This window comes from Pleurodeles waltl, chromosome 6 (assembly GCF_031143425.1).
Source record: "Pleurodeles waltl isolate 20211129_DDA chromosome 6, aPleWal1.hap1.20221129, whole genome shotgun sequence".
In the NCBI taxonomy this organism is placed as follows: domain Eukaryota; kingdom Metazoa; phylum Chordata; class Amphibia; order Caudata; family Salamandridae; genus Pleurodeles; species Pleurodeles waltl.
Window position 1 is genome coordinate 1,652,716,481 of NC_090445.1, and position 17,683 is coordinate 1,652,734,163.

General features: G+C 39.2%; 1 protein-coding gene across 2 annotated transcripts in view; it reads left to right on the forward strand.

Annotated features, from left to right (window-relative positions):
* Positions 1–17,683, forward strand: part of COL5A1 (collagen type V alpha 1 chain) — a 425,380-nt gene that overhangs the window by 388,541 nt on the left and 19,156 nt on the right. For both annotated transcript variants that reach the window (XM_069241581.1, XM_069241580.1), the window contains exons 52-62: positions 4,546–4,599; positions 5,391–5,444; positions 6,029–6,082; positions 6,588–6,695; positions 8,300–8,353; positions 8,442–8,495; positions 11,505–11,612; positions 12,644–12,697; positions 13,260–13,295; positions 13,756–13,809; positions 17,150–17,408. In XM_069241581.1, the coding sequence (XP_069097682.1) occupies positions 4,546–4,599; positions 5,391–5,444; positions 6,029–6,082; positions 6,588–6,695; positions 8,300–8,353; positions 8,442–8,495; positions 11,505–11,612; positions 12,644–12,697; positions 13,260–13,295; positions 13,756–13,809; positions 17,150–17,408 (889 nt within the window). The remainder of the gene's footprint in view (positions 1–4,545; positions 4,600–5,390; positions 5,445–6,028; positions 6,083–6,587; positions 6,696–8,299; positions 8,354–8,441; positions 8,496–11,504; positions 11,613–12,643; positions 12,698–13,259; positions 13,296–13,755; positions 13,810–17,149; positions 17,409–17,683) is intronic.

Sequence of the window (17,683 nt, forward strand, 5' to 3'; positions counted from 1 at the left end):
ACATTGTTCCCGACAGCTGACGGCTATCTAGGTTGTAGTCAGCCTGGCTGATTACAACCTAGTTCTCTGCCAACCTTTTCATTGCAGTTTCCACACTATGAAAAGGCTGGTGGAGAACAAGTACAAGGGGGCACGGGGGCTTCTGCACTGGCCATGTCCCATGGCATGGGCAGTGCAGTGGCCCCCCATTCCCAGCACCGTTGCAATGCACACTGTCTGCTTTGCAAGGGTGCTGGAAGGCCCCCTCTCTGCTACGATATAGCACTCAGCTCCGGACTGAACATTGTAATACACTTGGGGGGAAGGAGGACACTTTGGTGGTAACGAGGTGCTTACTGTGAGGTTCAAGACTGAAATGGAATATGTTCAATAGATTCTGGTGCTAATACCCAAGACTCCTCCATTTCAGAGTGATGTGGTTCTGAGAGATAGGACTAGGAGCACACACTTTCAATAAGGGAACATGGACTAAGGGATAGAGAAATGGACAAGAAGCAAGTGGTGGGTGATACCTATGAGCTGGAAAGCCATACAACAAAGAAGCTGTGAGGCAACTGACCACTTTTTCTGATAGTTGTTAACTTTTCCTGGAACATCTCTTCTTCCCTAAAGACTTCTGTCTCATTGGTCTCTTCGTAGTCTGGAACGTGAAGGCTCACCTAATACCTTAGTGTCACAACCACAACTCACCAGCCCTAAAAATCCTCCAACCTCTCTTCACCCTAATCTTTCTGCACCCGGTCTGTCTCCTGCTCTTGTTGGGCTCATGCCTCCAGTTCCCCTTGATCCTGATCCTGAGTGATTTTGGTCTGCGCACAGATAGATGTGCAAATCATTCTCATATGTTACGAGTATAATTGTAAATTATGGGAATGCAGGCGGATAAAAACAGAAATTAAAATTAAGACATGACAACAAGGACCCAATGACAACTCTAGGGTTTCAGAAAGAAACTTTCTTTCTGTATAAAATCTGCTAGCATATTTTTCCTTCTGCTGCTCCCAAGTGCCATTGTATTAAGGAATACCACAATACTCATAGGGCCCCATCACAATTACATCTACCTAAATGTTTGTGCTTCTTTAATTACATAAATTATTTGGTTAAAATAAATTGTTTGAAACTACGACATTTGAAATGTATCTAATACATCCTCGAAAATATGCAGGGTCTAGAAAATAGCCCTAGAATATTTGGGGCAAGATGCACATCACGAATCCTATACCATACTGTGGTACAAACTATGATGTTAAATTTATTAATATTTCATATAGTTTAAATGGGTAAATTATAATACCAATTTTAGTTCTAGAAGAGTCTAAGCAAGCTCTTTAGCATAGTAGTTTCCAGCATACCATCTGCATGATAAAAGATTACGTTTAGTTAGTAATAGTGTAATGATTGTGATACAGTTTTGTTCACAATTTCTATCTGTAATAAAAAAAATAAAAAAAAATGCTTTTTCAGTCATTTTTATTATTCTTTTTCACCATTATGCACATTATTCTGTTTGCTATTTTTATCCGATACTTTTAAATGATGAACCAGGCTACTGGTATAGTCGTTCATTTTGGCTTAAGCATTGCAAAAGCAAAAGGGAGGGCATCACAGAGGAGGCTTTATTTTGAGTTTTGTGCTGAAGAGTGTTACTTGAGAGCATCATCTTCCACAGCAGGACTCTGCATTGAAATGACTGATGCTCTACTATGCTGGGCGGCCAGCTAAATTAATTACTTGAGATGTGGCATGCAATCATCCTCCTCTGTGTCAAAAGGCCAAGTTTCACTCATTCATTAGTGGTCAGTGTTCATAATAATCTTCAATCCAGTTCTTTCTGATGGTCATCAGACATTTTCCTATTCAGATTGTGATTAATGTACTCTGGTGAGGAAGGTGGAGTGTATTTGTTGTGCATTTATATTTTCTGGTGACTGCTTGATTGAAGGACTTCAGACTTCAGTGCTAATGGGAATGTGAAGCTTGTTGTGCTGGGGAGACAGAAATTATATTTTACCTGCCCTCAAGCATGCAGGGAACTTTGTGCTTAGATATTGTATTGGCGTTGGACAACCTTCTGATTTCTCGATTAATTTTGTGATGTCAAAATTATTGCATAGGTGTTAGCTTAGCATCTCTTCATACAATATGAAATCAAATTCTCCCATAGATCAAACAGTTGCAGAAGAAGGACACACCACTTCAAAGACTATCACCTGTTGCAAATTGCAAAAGAAGCATTTATTTCTAGTCTCAATATCACATAAGAGAACGATGGCTCAGAGCTAAGCAGGAATTGTTAAAAGGATAACTGAAGAAAATCCCATTTACTGAATTATCAAATATTTCCATCTACAAACCTTGGCTCTATATCATGGAAAGAGCACATGCATACTGCACGGTAATTTTAAAGCTGAGGTCTAGTCTCTACACAAAAGGGAATATATTGCTGAGGTGGGAAGAACTGGTAAGAGCTACAAAGAGAATCTAGAACAGTACAATACAGTCATAAGTGTTTTTTTGTTGAGCTTAGGTTCTACAACTAATATATTTGGTTTATTCAGGCTGCTGTAAGTCAAGTTGGACCACTATATGAGTCATTTACAAACATCTGTGTGTAAATGGCAAACATTTATGGTTTTAAAAGTAATGCTCATTTTTCCAAAGCTTCTCACCTTTGAGAAAATCTGAAATGTTTTGTGCAGTGATATTGCATCAGTTATATAATACAACTGCATCAAAGAATAGCAGTTCTGTGCCTTGTTGCCACCAGCAATGGGCTGATAATAAATTGAAAAATTGGACAGAAGTGTGAGTCAAAAGCCTAATTTGATGTTGTTATTAATTGTTTTTTTTTTTTAAATAAAAGCTCTAATTCCAGACAGAATAGATTGTGGTAATTGTATTCCCTCACCAGGCTACTCCCTCCTAATTTTGTTCTGAACTCTAAATGCACCTGTCACTGCATTGAATTGCCTGTAGATTAATTGTGAGATTTGTTTTATGTTAATATGTAGGTAGTATATATATGTGTGTATGTATGCATGTATTTGGTATTTTTAAAGCGCAGTCAGACCAGTGGTATTGAGGCGCTAAGGAGGAGAGAGAGAGCACAACCCTCCCAGAGTCTACTGAGAAAACAGCCAGGTTTTCAGTTGCTCTTGCAATAAAACCAGGGGATTGGTCCCTCTAATCTGAACCAGCAAGGAGTTCCAAAGGTTAGCTGTGGCCAGCGAAAAGGCCTGATCTCCCCATTTAGCTTTATTACAATGGGGCACTAGGGCCCGCCTAAGACCTGCAGACCTTAGCCGATGATTGTGTATGGAACCTCTTGAGAACTTCTTGCAAGTATCCTGCACCATTGGAAAGTAATGCTTTGTAGGTCAGACACCAGGACTTAAAAGAGATATGTTTCCTTACAGGCAACCAGTGTAGCTTCTTAAGCCCCTCTTTGACAGAGGAATACCTTGGCAAACCTAGTACCAACCAGGCAGCTGCATTCTCGATCAACTGTAATTTATTCAGTGAGGATTGATTTATATTAACAAAGACTGCATTACAGTAGTCCAGACTTGAGCAAGAGCAAGAACCACAGTCACCTGAAGCTATATTTGTATAAACGGCAAGACTTTTTTCAGAATATTCATCATCCAAAAACACTCACTGACGATTTTATTGGCCTGTATGTCAAAATTCAAGTAGGTATCAAACATTACCCCTAAATTTTCTGCAGCTGTCATGAGGGTAGGCAGAGACCTACAGGACTAGGGCCACCATCTGCTACTGCAAATTGACGTCTTGGCCCCAAAAATCAGTATCTCCGTTTAATCTCAGTTCATTTTCAGCCTATTCCGCCCCATCCGTTGGCTAACTTCCCTCATGCATACCTGGAATCTGTCTGCCTCTACTTCCCAGTAATTTTTTGGAAACAATGACCTGGGTATCATCAGCGTATGCAGACACTTGAAATCCAAAAGAGCGGACAAGTTTTGCCGTGGGAGCCACATCTAAGTTAAACATGGTTGGACTAAGCAACTAGCCCTGGGGTACTCCACAAAGAAGCTGAAAGTGGGCAGATCTAAAGTCTCCACAGCTAACCGTAATTGATCTGCCTTGGAGAAATGATCCTAAAATCCACAGGGCTGATCCCCTCACACCTGCCTGACACAACTGTTATACTATGAGCTGGGGTGAGATGGTATCAAAGGCTGCCAATAGGTCCAGCAACACAAGACTGGCGCCCCCCTGATCTACCTGTCTGCGGATTATATCTGTGGTGACGATCAAAGCACATTCCACTCTATGATTCTTCCGGAACCCATGTTGAGAGGGGTACAGGCAACCATAGGCAAGCATATAACTGGAAAGATCTTGGATAATGTGTTTCTCTAGCACCTTGGTAGAGGCAGGGAGGAAACATGATGTATATTTTAAGGTCACAAAGGTCAACTCCCAGTTTCTTTTTCAAGGGCTTGACAGCTGTCTGTTTAATATGTCATTCAATCCTTTCAACTTTAACAATCTTATTTATTCTTTTTCTGACTGCAGGGTCAAGATGGGCCCCCAGGTGACAAGGGCGATGATGGGGAATCTGGCCAGCCTGTGAGTATCTTTGTCTTTAAAAGATTGTGAAAGTAATGCTGAGCTGTCAGTGAATGGTTCCAACAATTCAAAGATCACATGATTGTGAATGACCCTAGATGTTGCTAGCCAAAGCAACTGTGAACTTTAGTCTGCAATGAAACATGCACAATTGAATATTTTGTTGATTTTCATTTAATTTGTTGCCAAAAGTGTCTTGCAGCTTCAACAAATCCCATCTTTGAATTAGAGTTGTCTTAGATTTAAATTTCCATGCCGTTAACACTCAGTCTATGGTTGCAGAGATTTTCAATTAATTTGTATGCAAAGAGTAACATATCACAATCTCAGATCATGTCTCAGTACCAATGTCTTAACAATAATGAATTCATTTACTTTAACACCATTTGTGAAATTGATTTTAGAATATTTCAAATACATTTTGCTAAACCCTGATTAATAATAATGGGTGGATACCACATTTATATCAAAATTATTTTGTTTTTACTTAGAATGATGATTTTCTTAACTCCATTAAATCAGTTTCAGACAGGGTGAATAGTACAAAGAACCAAATACCTATAAAGGCATAATTCATTGAAACAATATGATTGGAGACCCTATAAAGACAAGCCTGTATCACTTTTTTCTTGGAATAAGATTGTACCATTTTCTCTGCTTTATCTGCTGTTTATTTTACAGAAAGGATGGAAATTGGATCTTCTGTAATCATGACACTGTTGTTGGATCTTGATTTTGCTGCAAACTGCATGAACTAGTAAACTCTGTGTTTTCTCTTTTCTGTTCTTTAGGGATCGCCCGGTCCAACTGGTGAACCTGGTCCATCCGGCCCTCCAGGAAAGAGGGTATGTGATGTTTTTCTAGAGAAATAGTAAAACAAATTTTATTGCATAGCTCTAACAGAAACCATTCCTATGTGAGATATGATTGTTTGTGGAACCCGTGTATGTGAAGGACTAAGATTGAAATCTATTATCCCAAGTTAATGGTGGCCTTGGAGGCATTGCAGGAGTGAAAGGAGATATATTGAAGTAGCTGTGTCAGCCCTTTGCCTGTCAAAGTTGCTATTTTATTCCAGAATAGAGATACGGCTGTCAGTCTCCAGCATCACTCTTCAGCAGCAGAGTGAATATATTGTATAAATGTAATTTGGCAACATTGAAAATTGCAAAGTGAAAATTTAAATTTCTAGACTGTCATAGTTTTAGACAGCCACTGAATGTTCCTTTTATACGTTTTGTTGCTAAATTACTTGAAGTTGAAGAGATTAGAGCAGTGAAATGGTATATGCAGCCTGCATTGATTACCTGATTAGAAACTCAGAGGCAGAGGAACTCAATTATTTGAACCCACCCATCAGGTGCAGACATATTCTTCTTTCTATCACGTTACCCACTTGAATGACTTAAAGACTTTCTTGCTTTTCTAGGGTCCCCCAGGTCCAACAGGTCCCGAAGGAAGACAAGGAGAAAAGGGTGCAAAGGTAAGTGGTGTTAAAAATTTCTGGTAGAAATCTACAGAAATAAAAAAACAACAGCATAGGAAATTAATCTTTGTTGAGATCAGGCATTTTTTAACTTCCTCACGATATACGATAGTTAATAAACTAAGTCTAAGGACCAAGTTTCGTTTATAGTTATGTTCTACTGAGAAGCTTCTGCCATGTATTTTGACTGTAACATAATTCACTAGTTTTCAGTTTTATGTACTGTGATAGAGTGTTTTTGTAACTAGACCTTCAGCATTTAAATTTGTACATCAGACAGAGGGATGATCACAACACAGTCAGTTGCTATAAGTATTGATATGCTGTCAATGTAAGGATTTGACATATAAAGCATTTTGGATAATAAATTCTGTGCTAGATTGTTTTAGCTATGTATTTACAGGTATTTAATGTAAATCCACATAGCTACAAAGAAGAACCTGTTGACAGAACATATCCTATATCTTTACAGGGTACTAAACAATTTTCCTCTTGCTCTTAGGGTGAGTCTGGTCTTGAAGGTCCACCTGGGAAGACAGGGCCCATTGGTCCACAGGGAGCTCCTGGCAAACCTGGCTCAGAGGGTCTTCGTGGGTTGCCAGGCTCTGTGGTAAGTGTGGATGCACATTGAGATTTAAGCACATACATAATAGCTATTGAATTTCTCTCTGTCAGAATCCTATGATTTTACACAATAGTATCAAGATATTTTAATTTGTTGAAAATCCACTGCATTTCAACCTCATGCATAATTCCACAGTATGCTGGGAGGAATTCTGGTGCAATATTGATTTAGATCCTTCTGTTTAACAATGTGACAAGATATTACTAAGAGTAACAGTCAGCTAAATCATTTACAGAAATGTGCAAAATAAAAATGATCAAAATGATCACACATCTTTATTCTTGCACAGAAAACCATGTGGATCTCATATTTATTTGGGTATTGATATGGCTGCAGCACTCACCTCCACCAACACCTCATTTGTCTCATGGACAGCTTCCAAGAGCAAACATCTGTTAGAATATCACACAAACATTCAACACAGTACAGATGTGCCAACTAGGTGTGTGTCAATGTTATCAAAACAGCATTTGAACACTCGTCTAGCACAGCATGCTATGGAATTCATTCAACAGAACATCCAACACAGCATATACACATCACATACTGGATCACTCCATTCACCCATGTTTTTGGACTAATACACACCATTGACCTCTCTTACAAAAAAATAATCTACAGAAAGAACTCTGATCACACATGCATTGCTGCCCGAACATGTAACTAACCTTTAAGTATATGAGTCAACAGAAGATTCTTCCTAGCTACTTACCTCCAACAAACAAGTGAAGGCTGTTTTGATACAGCCCTCTGGACTCACTTGTCAAACCTACAGACCACTTAATATGACATATTCACTTAACTTGTCAAATATGTCAATCAGTTGTATTTAAACTCAAAGGTAAGCAGGAAAGTTAGTCACTACCTCAAACACCCAGCAATGTAAGTCATTAGAATTTAGATTCACTACATCCTCAGTAGCAACAATTGTAATGCATGATCTTGTAAATTACAGTAGATTATCTTCAACAACTGTTTTGTAGAAGATTGGTTTCAAAACTGTTTTCAAATGACCCACGGAACAGAGTTATTGACATCATATCTCCATAAACCTCTCCCAACTCTAGTCTCTGATGATAATCACTGAATCATCTGGAAAGTCTTCCTTGACTATTGAATGCACTACATTGCCCAATACATGGCTGATTGTTTGTTATTTCAGTTGCAAATAACAAGAAGAGCAACATATGAACATTTTAAAATAAAAATAAACAAAGGCTTAGTGTAATATGCTAATATATAATCTCATCTAAGATCATATGAGTTTCTTTGTTTATAACTAAAATTGTAAAAATCTTAGAGAATAGTGGGTGGTGACCAAACCCTGGAAAAATGTAACAAACTTTCTAACAAAACAATGGTTTAAGTATAATGTTTCAGCTATCAATCTGCTCAACATTTTTAGATATTCAATTTTCAATTGCTCTCGAACTAAATTTTACATCTATATAATCTGTCTCTAGGAGCATGGATCAAGGTACTTGCATTGATTCTCTCGGGAATATCTTTGTTGTGACAAGAAATGCATTGTTTTCGAGCTCTCTGGCAGTCAATTTTCAGATAATTGTTTAACCGTGTGTTTCTTTCAGGGTGAACAAGGTCTCCCTGGTTCTCCTGGTCCAGATGGTCCTCCTGGTCCAATGGTAGGCAGCAGTTAAATTTATAAATAATAGAATTTTCACTTACTCTTCAATTGAGCTTTACTGACAATGTTTGTTCTTTTTCTTAAAGGGTCCCCCTGGTTTGCCCGGCCTCAAAGGAGATTCTGGTTCTAAAGGAGAAAAGGTAAGCTGATGCAACAACAAAGGGATCTAGCCATTTTTTATGAGGGTGTTGATGCTCTACTTCCTGCTTCTAAAGAAATGATGGATGGATTCAACAAACTTTCAAGAGAAGCAGAACAGCACCTAACACGTTGGAAAGATGCACATTGACTGTACAAAGATAAAGCTGCTAAATTAATGAAAAGACGTGGAAAGTGGAAAATATGGAAGTAGAGTGGTTGATGGAGGAAGTACTGAGTATCAGTTAGCATTTCTCCCATTTAGGATATGTTCTATTATAGTATTGATGGTAGAGATTAGGGCACAGAGAAGTAAAGATCTATGATGAAGAAGTGAAGGTCAGTGGGAAAACATTTTAGTCAGGCTTTCTGGAAATTTGATGGTTGAGTGGAGTTGTATTAATTAGAATATGTGATTGATAATGAGGGATAGTGGAGCAGAATTAATCAGGAGGTCAAGCAGATTTCAAAGAGACTGTGAGGTGAGAGACAATATTATTGGAGACGGTGCTAACACCTGAGATATTGTAAATGCAGGTCATGGTAACGTGTCGCAATAGTAGTGTTGAGAAATCTTCCACTGCACATCCAAAGCCAAATCATACCCCCCATTTCCTGAAGAGGCACATTAGCGGACAGCATTGAAAGATAAACAATCCACCAATCACAATTCAGAATGGGCAGCACTTTCTGAAATAGATATTTCACAGTATTCCAACTTCAATATTAGCTTAGGGGATTGATAAATAAATAATCCACCAATCACCATTCAGAATGAGCAGTACTTTCTGAACTAGATATTTCACAGTGTTCTAACTTCAATATTTATTGCTGACCTGGTACAGCTAATATTTATAAAGAGGTGAAACTCCTCTGCAATTCTTGGTCTTATGTTTTCTAATAGCTGTAGCATGAGGTACGACCAAGGCTACAGTTTGTGCCTGAGTACATATTGCTCTGGCGTCTATGGTGCAGACCAGAGCTGCCCTTAACCACTGAAAGTCCACTCCTTGAAGCACTTGTGTTAACTCTGTTAGAGCAGACATGTAATGGACATTAGGAGTGTTGTTTAAGTGCACACTCTGTATTTTTGTGTAGCTTGCCCCTGTGCCTCTCAAACTGTCAGGTGTGTCTAAAGCAGCTTAGTTCAGTTAATCGATCAGTCACTCTATCAATCGATTTGTAGAGCGCTACTTGTCACCCATGAAATTGTCCAGGCGCTGGCAGCATTAAGTTGATTAGCTGAATAGCCAGGTCTTCAATGACTCTCAGAACTCTGGAAGAGATGGGGAGGTCTGTAGATGAAAGGGTACCTTATTCCATGTCTTTGTTGCTAGGTAGGAGAAGGAGAGACCTGGGCATCTGCTACGCCGGTTGTGGGAGTTGGTGTTAGAGAAAGTAATGTGGAGCGAAGGTCTCTGGAGGGTTGATGGAAGTTCAGATGGTGGTTAAGTAGGCAGTCTGCAGTTGTGTTGGGCCTTGTATGCATGGGCCAGGAGTTTGAACTGGCACCTTTTCTGTACAGGGAGCCAGTGAAGTTCCCTGAGGTAGGGGGTGATGTGGGTTCTCCTAGGGAGATCCAGGATGAGTTTGGCTGCAGCATTCTGTATGGTCTGTGATTGATAGAGAAGGTGAGCTGCAATCCCTGCATAGACTGTTTTGCTGTAGTCCAGTCTGCAGGAGATGGTACTGCTAGAGCTTTGGGTATCCATTTAAATATCTTACGAAGCATGTGGAGGAGGAAGAAGCAGGAGGAAGAGACATAGTTAGCCCAAGTCTTCATAGTTAGCTTGTTGTCCAGAATGATGCATAGGTTTCTAGCATGGTCAGTGGGGGTCGTAGTAGGTCTGAGTTCTGAGGACTACCATGATGGGTCCTATGGGACGCGTTGGTTTCCAAAAATCAGTACTTCTGTCTTGTCTGTGTTGAGATTCAAACAGTTGTCTTTCATCCAGTTGGTGACATCTGTCATGCAATTGTGGAAGTTGGTCTTGGTGTTTGCGAATGGGTTAGCACCAGTTTGAAACTGGTGGTAACTGTGATTGTTTTGCGACAGCATTGGCGGTCACAAAACAATCATACATTGGACTGCGACTCGCAATTAGGAAGGGAGCACCCCTTCCTAATTGCGACTCGCAAACCCTTTTTGTGATTCGGTAAATACATTACCGAATCGCGAAAATGGGTCTGTACATCCCAAATTGCATTTTGCATGTTACAAATGGCCCCATTAGCCGTTTGCGACGTGCAAAATGCTTCGTACATGTGGCCCTAGAACTGATACATAAGTGTTTATCACCTTATAATAATCTGCATTGCTTATGTTAAATGTGGTGAAATGCATCCAAGGCAGTTCTATTAGGCACTCTCCTAAACTCTCAGGCATATAAGTCAGTAGGATGTAGGACATTCAGTACTTCTTCTATGGCAGTGACTGATGCATGAAGTACTCAATGTGAACTTGATCCGTATGGATTTTAATGTAATACTTAAGGAGTACATAATCAATACATACGTAATAGAATACTCCACTAGACTGTGGACTTCCAAGTCATATTTCTAACAGATATCCTTTAATTCACAACATGAATTGTGCAAGATCTTGTGGACAGCAGAAGGTCACCTTCAACAAGTAACTGTTATGTAGGAGATTAGTTTCAAAACTAGTTTCAAAGGACCTTCGGAACAGAGCTATCACCACATGATACAACTAGTTTAGTGTAACTCACAGAGAAGAATGCTAATTTCAAACTCCTTTGGTTTATCATTCAGGTGAGTTCAACTGTTTTGTTCACCGCACAAAAAACTTCAAACATCCTCAGTTCATACCTCTGTTTTTGTGGCTCATGTATAGAGTGAATAGTGTTTAACTTACTTGCAAAATTTGCTTCTCTTTTCTAACTTTGGAATTGTAATGCTCCACAAGTTGTTACTGAACCAGCTAGTTACTTCCAACAGTTTCAGTAAATTAAAATATCAGCTACTAATCACTTAAAACATTTTATTTGCAGGGTCACCCAGGTTTGATTGGTCTCATTGGTCCACCAGGAGAGCAGGGTGAGAAAGGTGATCGGGGACTTCCAGGTCCTCAGGGAGGACCAGGTGCCAAAGGAGAAACGGTAAGTAACAATGAGCAGTGCACTGGGTAAAACATGATGTGTTGTAGAGTGACAGACACAATATGTGATTGGGAATTAGCTTCACAATGACTGGTGCAGAGTTATATGTGAGAAATGCTACAATAGATAGTCCAGCGAGTGACATGTTGTGAGTGGTATAGTGATAGATACAAAAAGAGATATGGGATGAGTAGAAAGGTTCTAAGAGTGATATGTGAGGAATTAAACAATTCTCTGTTCTGTGACTGATAAATTGCGAATGACAAAGTATTTGATACGAGATGAGTGGTACAATGGTGAAAATCAAGAGTTGTGTCTGAGGAGTGGTAAAATGGGTATTCTTGTGAGTGATATATGATGAGTATTATAGTAGTGGGTAATATGGCTGATACTTGAGCAGTACAATGGAATGTACCAAGAGTGTTATGTGAGGAGTGGTGTGATGGGTGGTGTGGTGAGAGATATCATGAATACTGAGATAAATTGTATGAAGGCGAGACCGTTGACATTTGGTAAGTGATGTGAAGGTAGGCATGAAGAGTAACACTGTATGAGACAACCAAGGATAGGTATAATGATTGCCAGTATGGTAGGATTATTTGGTCTTGAATGGAAAGTTAGTGTCAATACTACCAAGTCTATTTGTATTAATTATTGTATTTCTACAATGATGGTATCCTTAATAAAGATGTCATCAAACTACAGTCTCAGTAAAAGGAAATCATGAGTGGCAGCATATTTTAACAATAAACAAAAAAAACTCAAGCGTTTTATAAAACCCTTTTTCTTGCTGGTGAAACCTAGTTGTAGTGAGGCCTCTCTTGCAAAAGGGCTGAACAGAAACCCATGTCTGGAACATGTTTGATATAAATTAATATCATATATAACACTCTTCCATTCTTCCATTCTCCCCATAACTATTGACAAGACGATTTGACTAAAGATCATTTATTTGCTATTGTATATTTCAAATATGCATCAAAGTAGTGGCAATAATACCTTTCTGAGCTATGTTTGTTAATTATCCTTAGGGTATTACTGGTCAGTCTGGCCCTCTAGGTCCTCCTGGGCCCCCTGGTCTTCCGGTAAGTAATTTCTATATTTCCTCCATTTTAGCTCTTTGTTTATTTTCTGACCTAAAGAATATTTTGCAGCTGCAATTATTCCTTTGTTATATATGGGCACAACACAAACTAAAAAGACGAAACGTAAAATGAGCTGAAGCAAGTGGTTATTTATGAACACACATATTCTTACAGACCTTTGGGTGGATGATGGTAATCTTCCTGTACAACTACAAAATACGCAGAGGGATCGATCCATATGTATATCAAGGGAATATATGGGTAGCAAGTTGCTATCAAATTTCTAAATATAATAATTGTAGTGACAACTTTTTTCTTCAATGCTTGGAAAATTGTAAACATGTTCAAAATATGGTGGCCTGGACTGATATACCTACCTTCAAAAAGTGAAACGAAATAAGTGTGTTGTTATAATAAACTTTCTCTTGAAGATAAGAAATTAAGAGCGTCACATTAAAGGTAAAATATTGTTTTCTAATGGAGTAGTAACTGGCAATCAGAAGAAAATCTGCACATAATTTCACCACTAATGTCTTTGCATGTTTCCTGTTTTCATACCTAGGGTTCTCCTGGTCCTAAGGGTGCCAAAGGCTCATCGGTAAGTGCCATCACAATAGTGGTCCCTCTTGCCTTTTTTCGGTTTTTTAGATACTAAGCATGCATGGTTTTCAGAAGGACAGGAAATGGAAACAACTTTTACAAGGGAAGAGATTTAGTATATAAAGTCATAACTTGAAATCTGAAAGAAAGCTCTGTGGTTTGGGGGATGGCCAATAGATTTACAATGATCTAAATGTATGTCACCTGAGATTGAAGAGGAATAAAAATGTTACAAGTGAAACTCGGGTGTAAAATATTGCAGTTCAGATATGATCAAATGTCCTGCTGCTGATAGCTTGATGTCCAGTTGATATCTATTTATACCTTAATACAGCCAGGTTTCCTACTTTGAAAGTTAAATGTTCATGAAGAAAGTATGTCTAATAATAAAAAAGAAAAGTCTGTCTGATGATTCTTCTTAGTTATTTTTTTAATTTTGCACGTGTTTATTTGCACAGGGTCCGACCGGTCCAAAAGGTGAAACTGGAATTCCTGGCCCACCAGGTCCTCCAGTAAGTGTCTAAACATCAACTTCTTAAAATAAGTTTTAATCTTGTAACTTCTCACTATTTCACTGCAGCACCAATTGTGCTTTTTCTTTGTATTCTTGCTCCATATATTTTGTATCATGTTGCAAGGGCCCTTTACTAGAGGTCACATTTTCACTCTGCTGCCCATCAGAATACCCTCTAATCATGACTGAAGTAATTATGATAGACCAATTACAGATATGTAATATTTGATACTAGGAATTTTGAGCCCTTTATTACAGTTAGTGTTTGAGGCCATAAAGCCATATATTTTTTTTTTTTTTATTCAAAATGGAATAAAAATAACCTCTCATTCTGTTTGACTACACCATTTCAAACTTGAGCCATTTACTGGATGACTTTGCAGGCACTGCAAAACTCAGATAAGCTCGCACTTGTAACATTATTCTGGATCAATGTTATGAACACAGGTTCATAGTTTACGACACTGAGAGCTTCACATTACCTCATAGTAAAGGACACTACAAGACAGCATGTCATTCAGAGTTTGATTGCGGTAGAGATCCTCCGTAATTTGTCTAAGCTCCCACTCTGCTGAGCTTTCCAGTCTCCTTCCATTTTCTGCCATGAAAACCCTTGACCGGTGGCTGATTCACCACAGTCCTGCTTGGTGACTGCTAAGCGAGGTGGTTCCGGACATGATCATAGAAATATATTACTTATATTTAGTGTGTAAACATTCTAGGTGTCTAAGACATCACCAGAGCAAAATCCCTGCTATGGGGGTTCTATAGGGCATTACATAAAATAGTGGCAAGCGGGCTGCCACAAAATTGCACCCTTCTGAGAATTCAGCTGTGTCTACAGTGCATCTGCTGCACAAGAAGATGCATGGCAGGCACAACGATCACCCAAATAGATGTCGATTTCTCAATATGGGAGACAGAGGCTATGGCCTTCACCAAAAAGGTCTGCTAATGAGCCATGCACTAGGGCCTCAAAGGCCCTGCAACTCTGGATGACTTTTAGACACTGCAAGGTTTACCCAAGCTATCTGAGAAGCTTGCCCTCAATTATACTAAGATACAAGAACCCAATTGTACCCTCAAACACAGAGGACTAACAACTCCTTTTAATTGCTAGCAGGTATGTACATTACGCAACATGAATGTACATTGACTCAGGTTTGCAGGTGATTACATTTATAGCTCACTTCAACATAACTAGCAATTAATCACTGTACTCTTTAAGCTTTACACTTGCTCACATTTCTTAACTAACTTTTTAGGCCTTTCACTGGTTACTGCTAGAGACTATGCAAGACTTACACTGGTTTATAGTTAGAAGCATTGCTAGACATGGACTTGCTAGTAGTTAGGGACTCAACGTAGTTCACAAGTTACAGCCTTGACACTACAGTTTTAAAATGCATCACAGTCAGAGAATCTTGAAAGCTTTGCACTGGCTTACAGTTCTAAACATTATCTGAGGTGTTCTGGCTCAAGAATAGGGACACTGGGAAGGTCTTGTATAACCAGAAAGTTACTGGTACTATAAGATGTACACAATTGCAGAGCTAAGGGCACAGGAAGATGAGCACATGCTCAGAGTTAAGAGCACATGCACACCTAGGGCCAGTTGTAGCAAAGGGTTTTTCCCATTCTGTGTCAATGGGAAAATGTGTTCTTACATATGGCCCTTGCTCTCGCTAAATAAGGGACCCCCCTCCAATGTACAATATACTAAGAGAAACGACTCCAAAACTGGTATCATGGGGCCCTTGTGTTATTGGGCATAACATTACTTGTAAGACATTTCACTTGTTACACCTTAGAAAAATGTTTCTTCAAGGATTAATTAAAGTGCATCAGCCCAGCCGCCATTATGCTTGTGCTAATGATGCAGCACCCCAACCCCCCCAGTTGTGATTGGCCTGTCAGACTAGAATGTCCTTATCAATTTGGTAAGCTTTGTTCCCCTCAAATCAGCTCCTGCATCCATGACGGGAGCACCTTCAGATAAAAAAACATGACAGTAGGTCTGCAATTCCATTCTGGCATGATCAATTTGTTGTCGCTTTAGTTATTTGTGAATATTGACCCTAAGGTATACAGCTCCAAAAATGATTTAACTAATGCCTCTGTGCCCTGGGAGTTTTCTTCCAGGACTTGGTGGATATTTTGCATCACCAGAAATACGAAAAGTGACATGGGGGACTACCACAGATAGAACAGATGTCAGTAAGAATGGCTTTGGAAGAGTTGCCCTAAGTAAAGTGGCTCCTTCAACACTTTTCCCAGGTGTCATGTATTCCAACTCCCATCAATTAGGTACTATTCATTGTATTGGACCTAGAATGTCTGCAGGTTTGGAAAGTCAGAAGAATGTAGTTATCCTCCTCTCCCTAAGCTTGTTGTGTAAGAAACTCTCTCTTTCTCTTCAAACCTACATTAGCCCAGGTTACAAAGTCTCCTACCAGTGGATGGTTAGTTGAATCTAACGATATGATGTTAGTTACAGAAGCCCTCATTAGCTAGTGCCTTACCTCCTAAAATAAGTGAAGAACATTAGTGCATCCATTACATCTAAAGAAATCTGTGCCACCGTTAGAAGAACTCAATGTTTCATGTTCTTGATTTAACAACAGTACATAAACATTCCCAGTGGCAGAGGTGGTAGAAATCTATCTGTTACATTTCTAAGTTCCTACATGACCCACTGCCCCTTCCAGGCCTGTTAGAACTAACATATTGTAACATGAAGGAATATTAATAGCTGTAATATTACATCTGTGTATTGGTTCCTCAGAAAGCTGGCAATACTGCCAAAGTTGTTCCAGTCCTACTTTGCAGCTAGAGAAAGAGCTGACTGACTGTGAACCTGGATTAGCCTTCCACCAGATCGTAAATGGTGAAACCACAACATGAGGCATCATGTCAACAGTTTAGCTACTTCAGGCGGGGGGAGACTGAGGGGGCAGGTTTGAATGCTCTCAAGGTGCCATTATTGACAAGTACTAACCAAACATCAAAAAAGATGGAAATGTCAAAACGCTACACATTCTACCTTGTACTTGGACCAAACAGCTCCAGACATGATTTGTGTGGTTCCCTCCTCCTCTTTCAAAAATCCGAACAAAGGGGGTAAACACTTTTGTCTAATGTTACAGCATATAATATATTGGCTTAGTTAAAAGAAGACTCAACATTTATAAGATGTGCAAATAAACTTCTAAAGCTCCACCTACTTTTTTCTCCTACCTTTATAAAAGACCACCATTCACTAATAATATATTTCTGTTACTAAATAGACTGCTGTTCAATCAGTAGCATTTGTAATATTTTGTTATTTTCAATTCAAGGGCCCACCAGGCGAAGTTATCCAGCCTCTTCCGTTCCACTCCTCAAAGAGAACCAAACGTAACATCGATGCCAGTCAAATTGTTGATGAGGCCAACACCGACAACTACATGGATTACGCAGATGGAATGGAAGAGATCTTTGGCTCGCTAAACTCATTGAAACTGGAAATTGAGCAGATGAAACACCCTCTTGGCACCCAGAACAACCCGGCTCGAACTTGCAAGGACTTGCAACTTTGTCATCCTGACTTCCCAGATGGTAAGGACTACAGAACTAATATACCTTCTTATTAGAGCTTAGCTTTAATGCAGATGATACAATCCTCCTAATGGCAGGCCTGCCAAAGAAAAGCAAATATTTACATCAGGCCTCACTTATAGCAATGTTGTTCTCACTAAGAAAGTCTATGTGAAGTCTATAATGAGCTTTTAACACTAGTGGTGATGCAAGGGTGCATTTCATGCTAAAATATAGTGCTCAATTACTAATTTGCATTTCCCATACTTCTGTGTAATTTCACATTATTTTCCTGA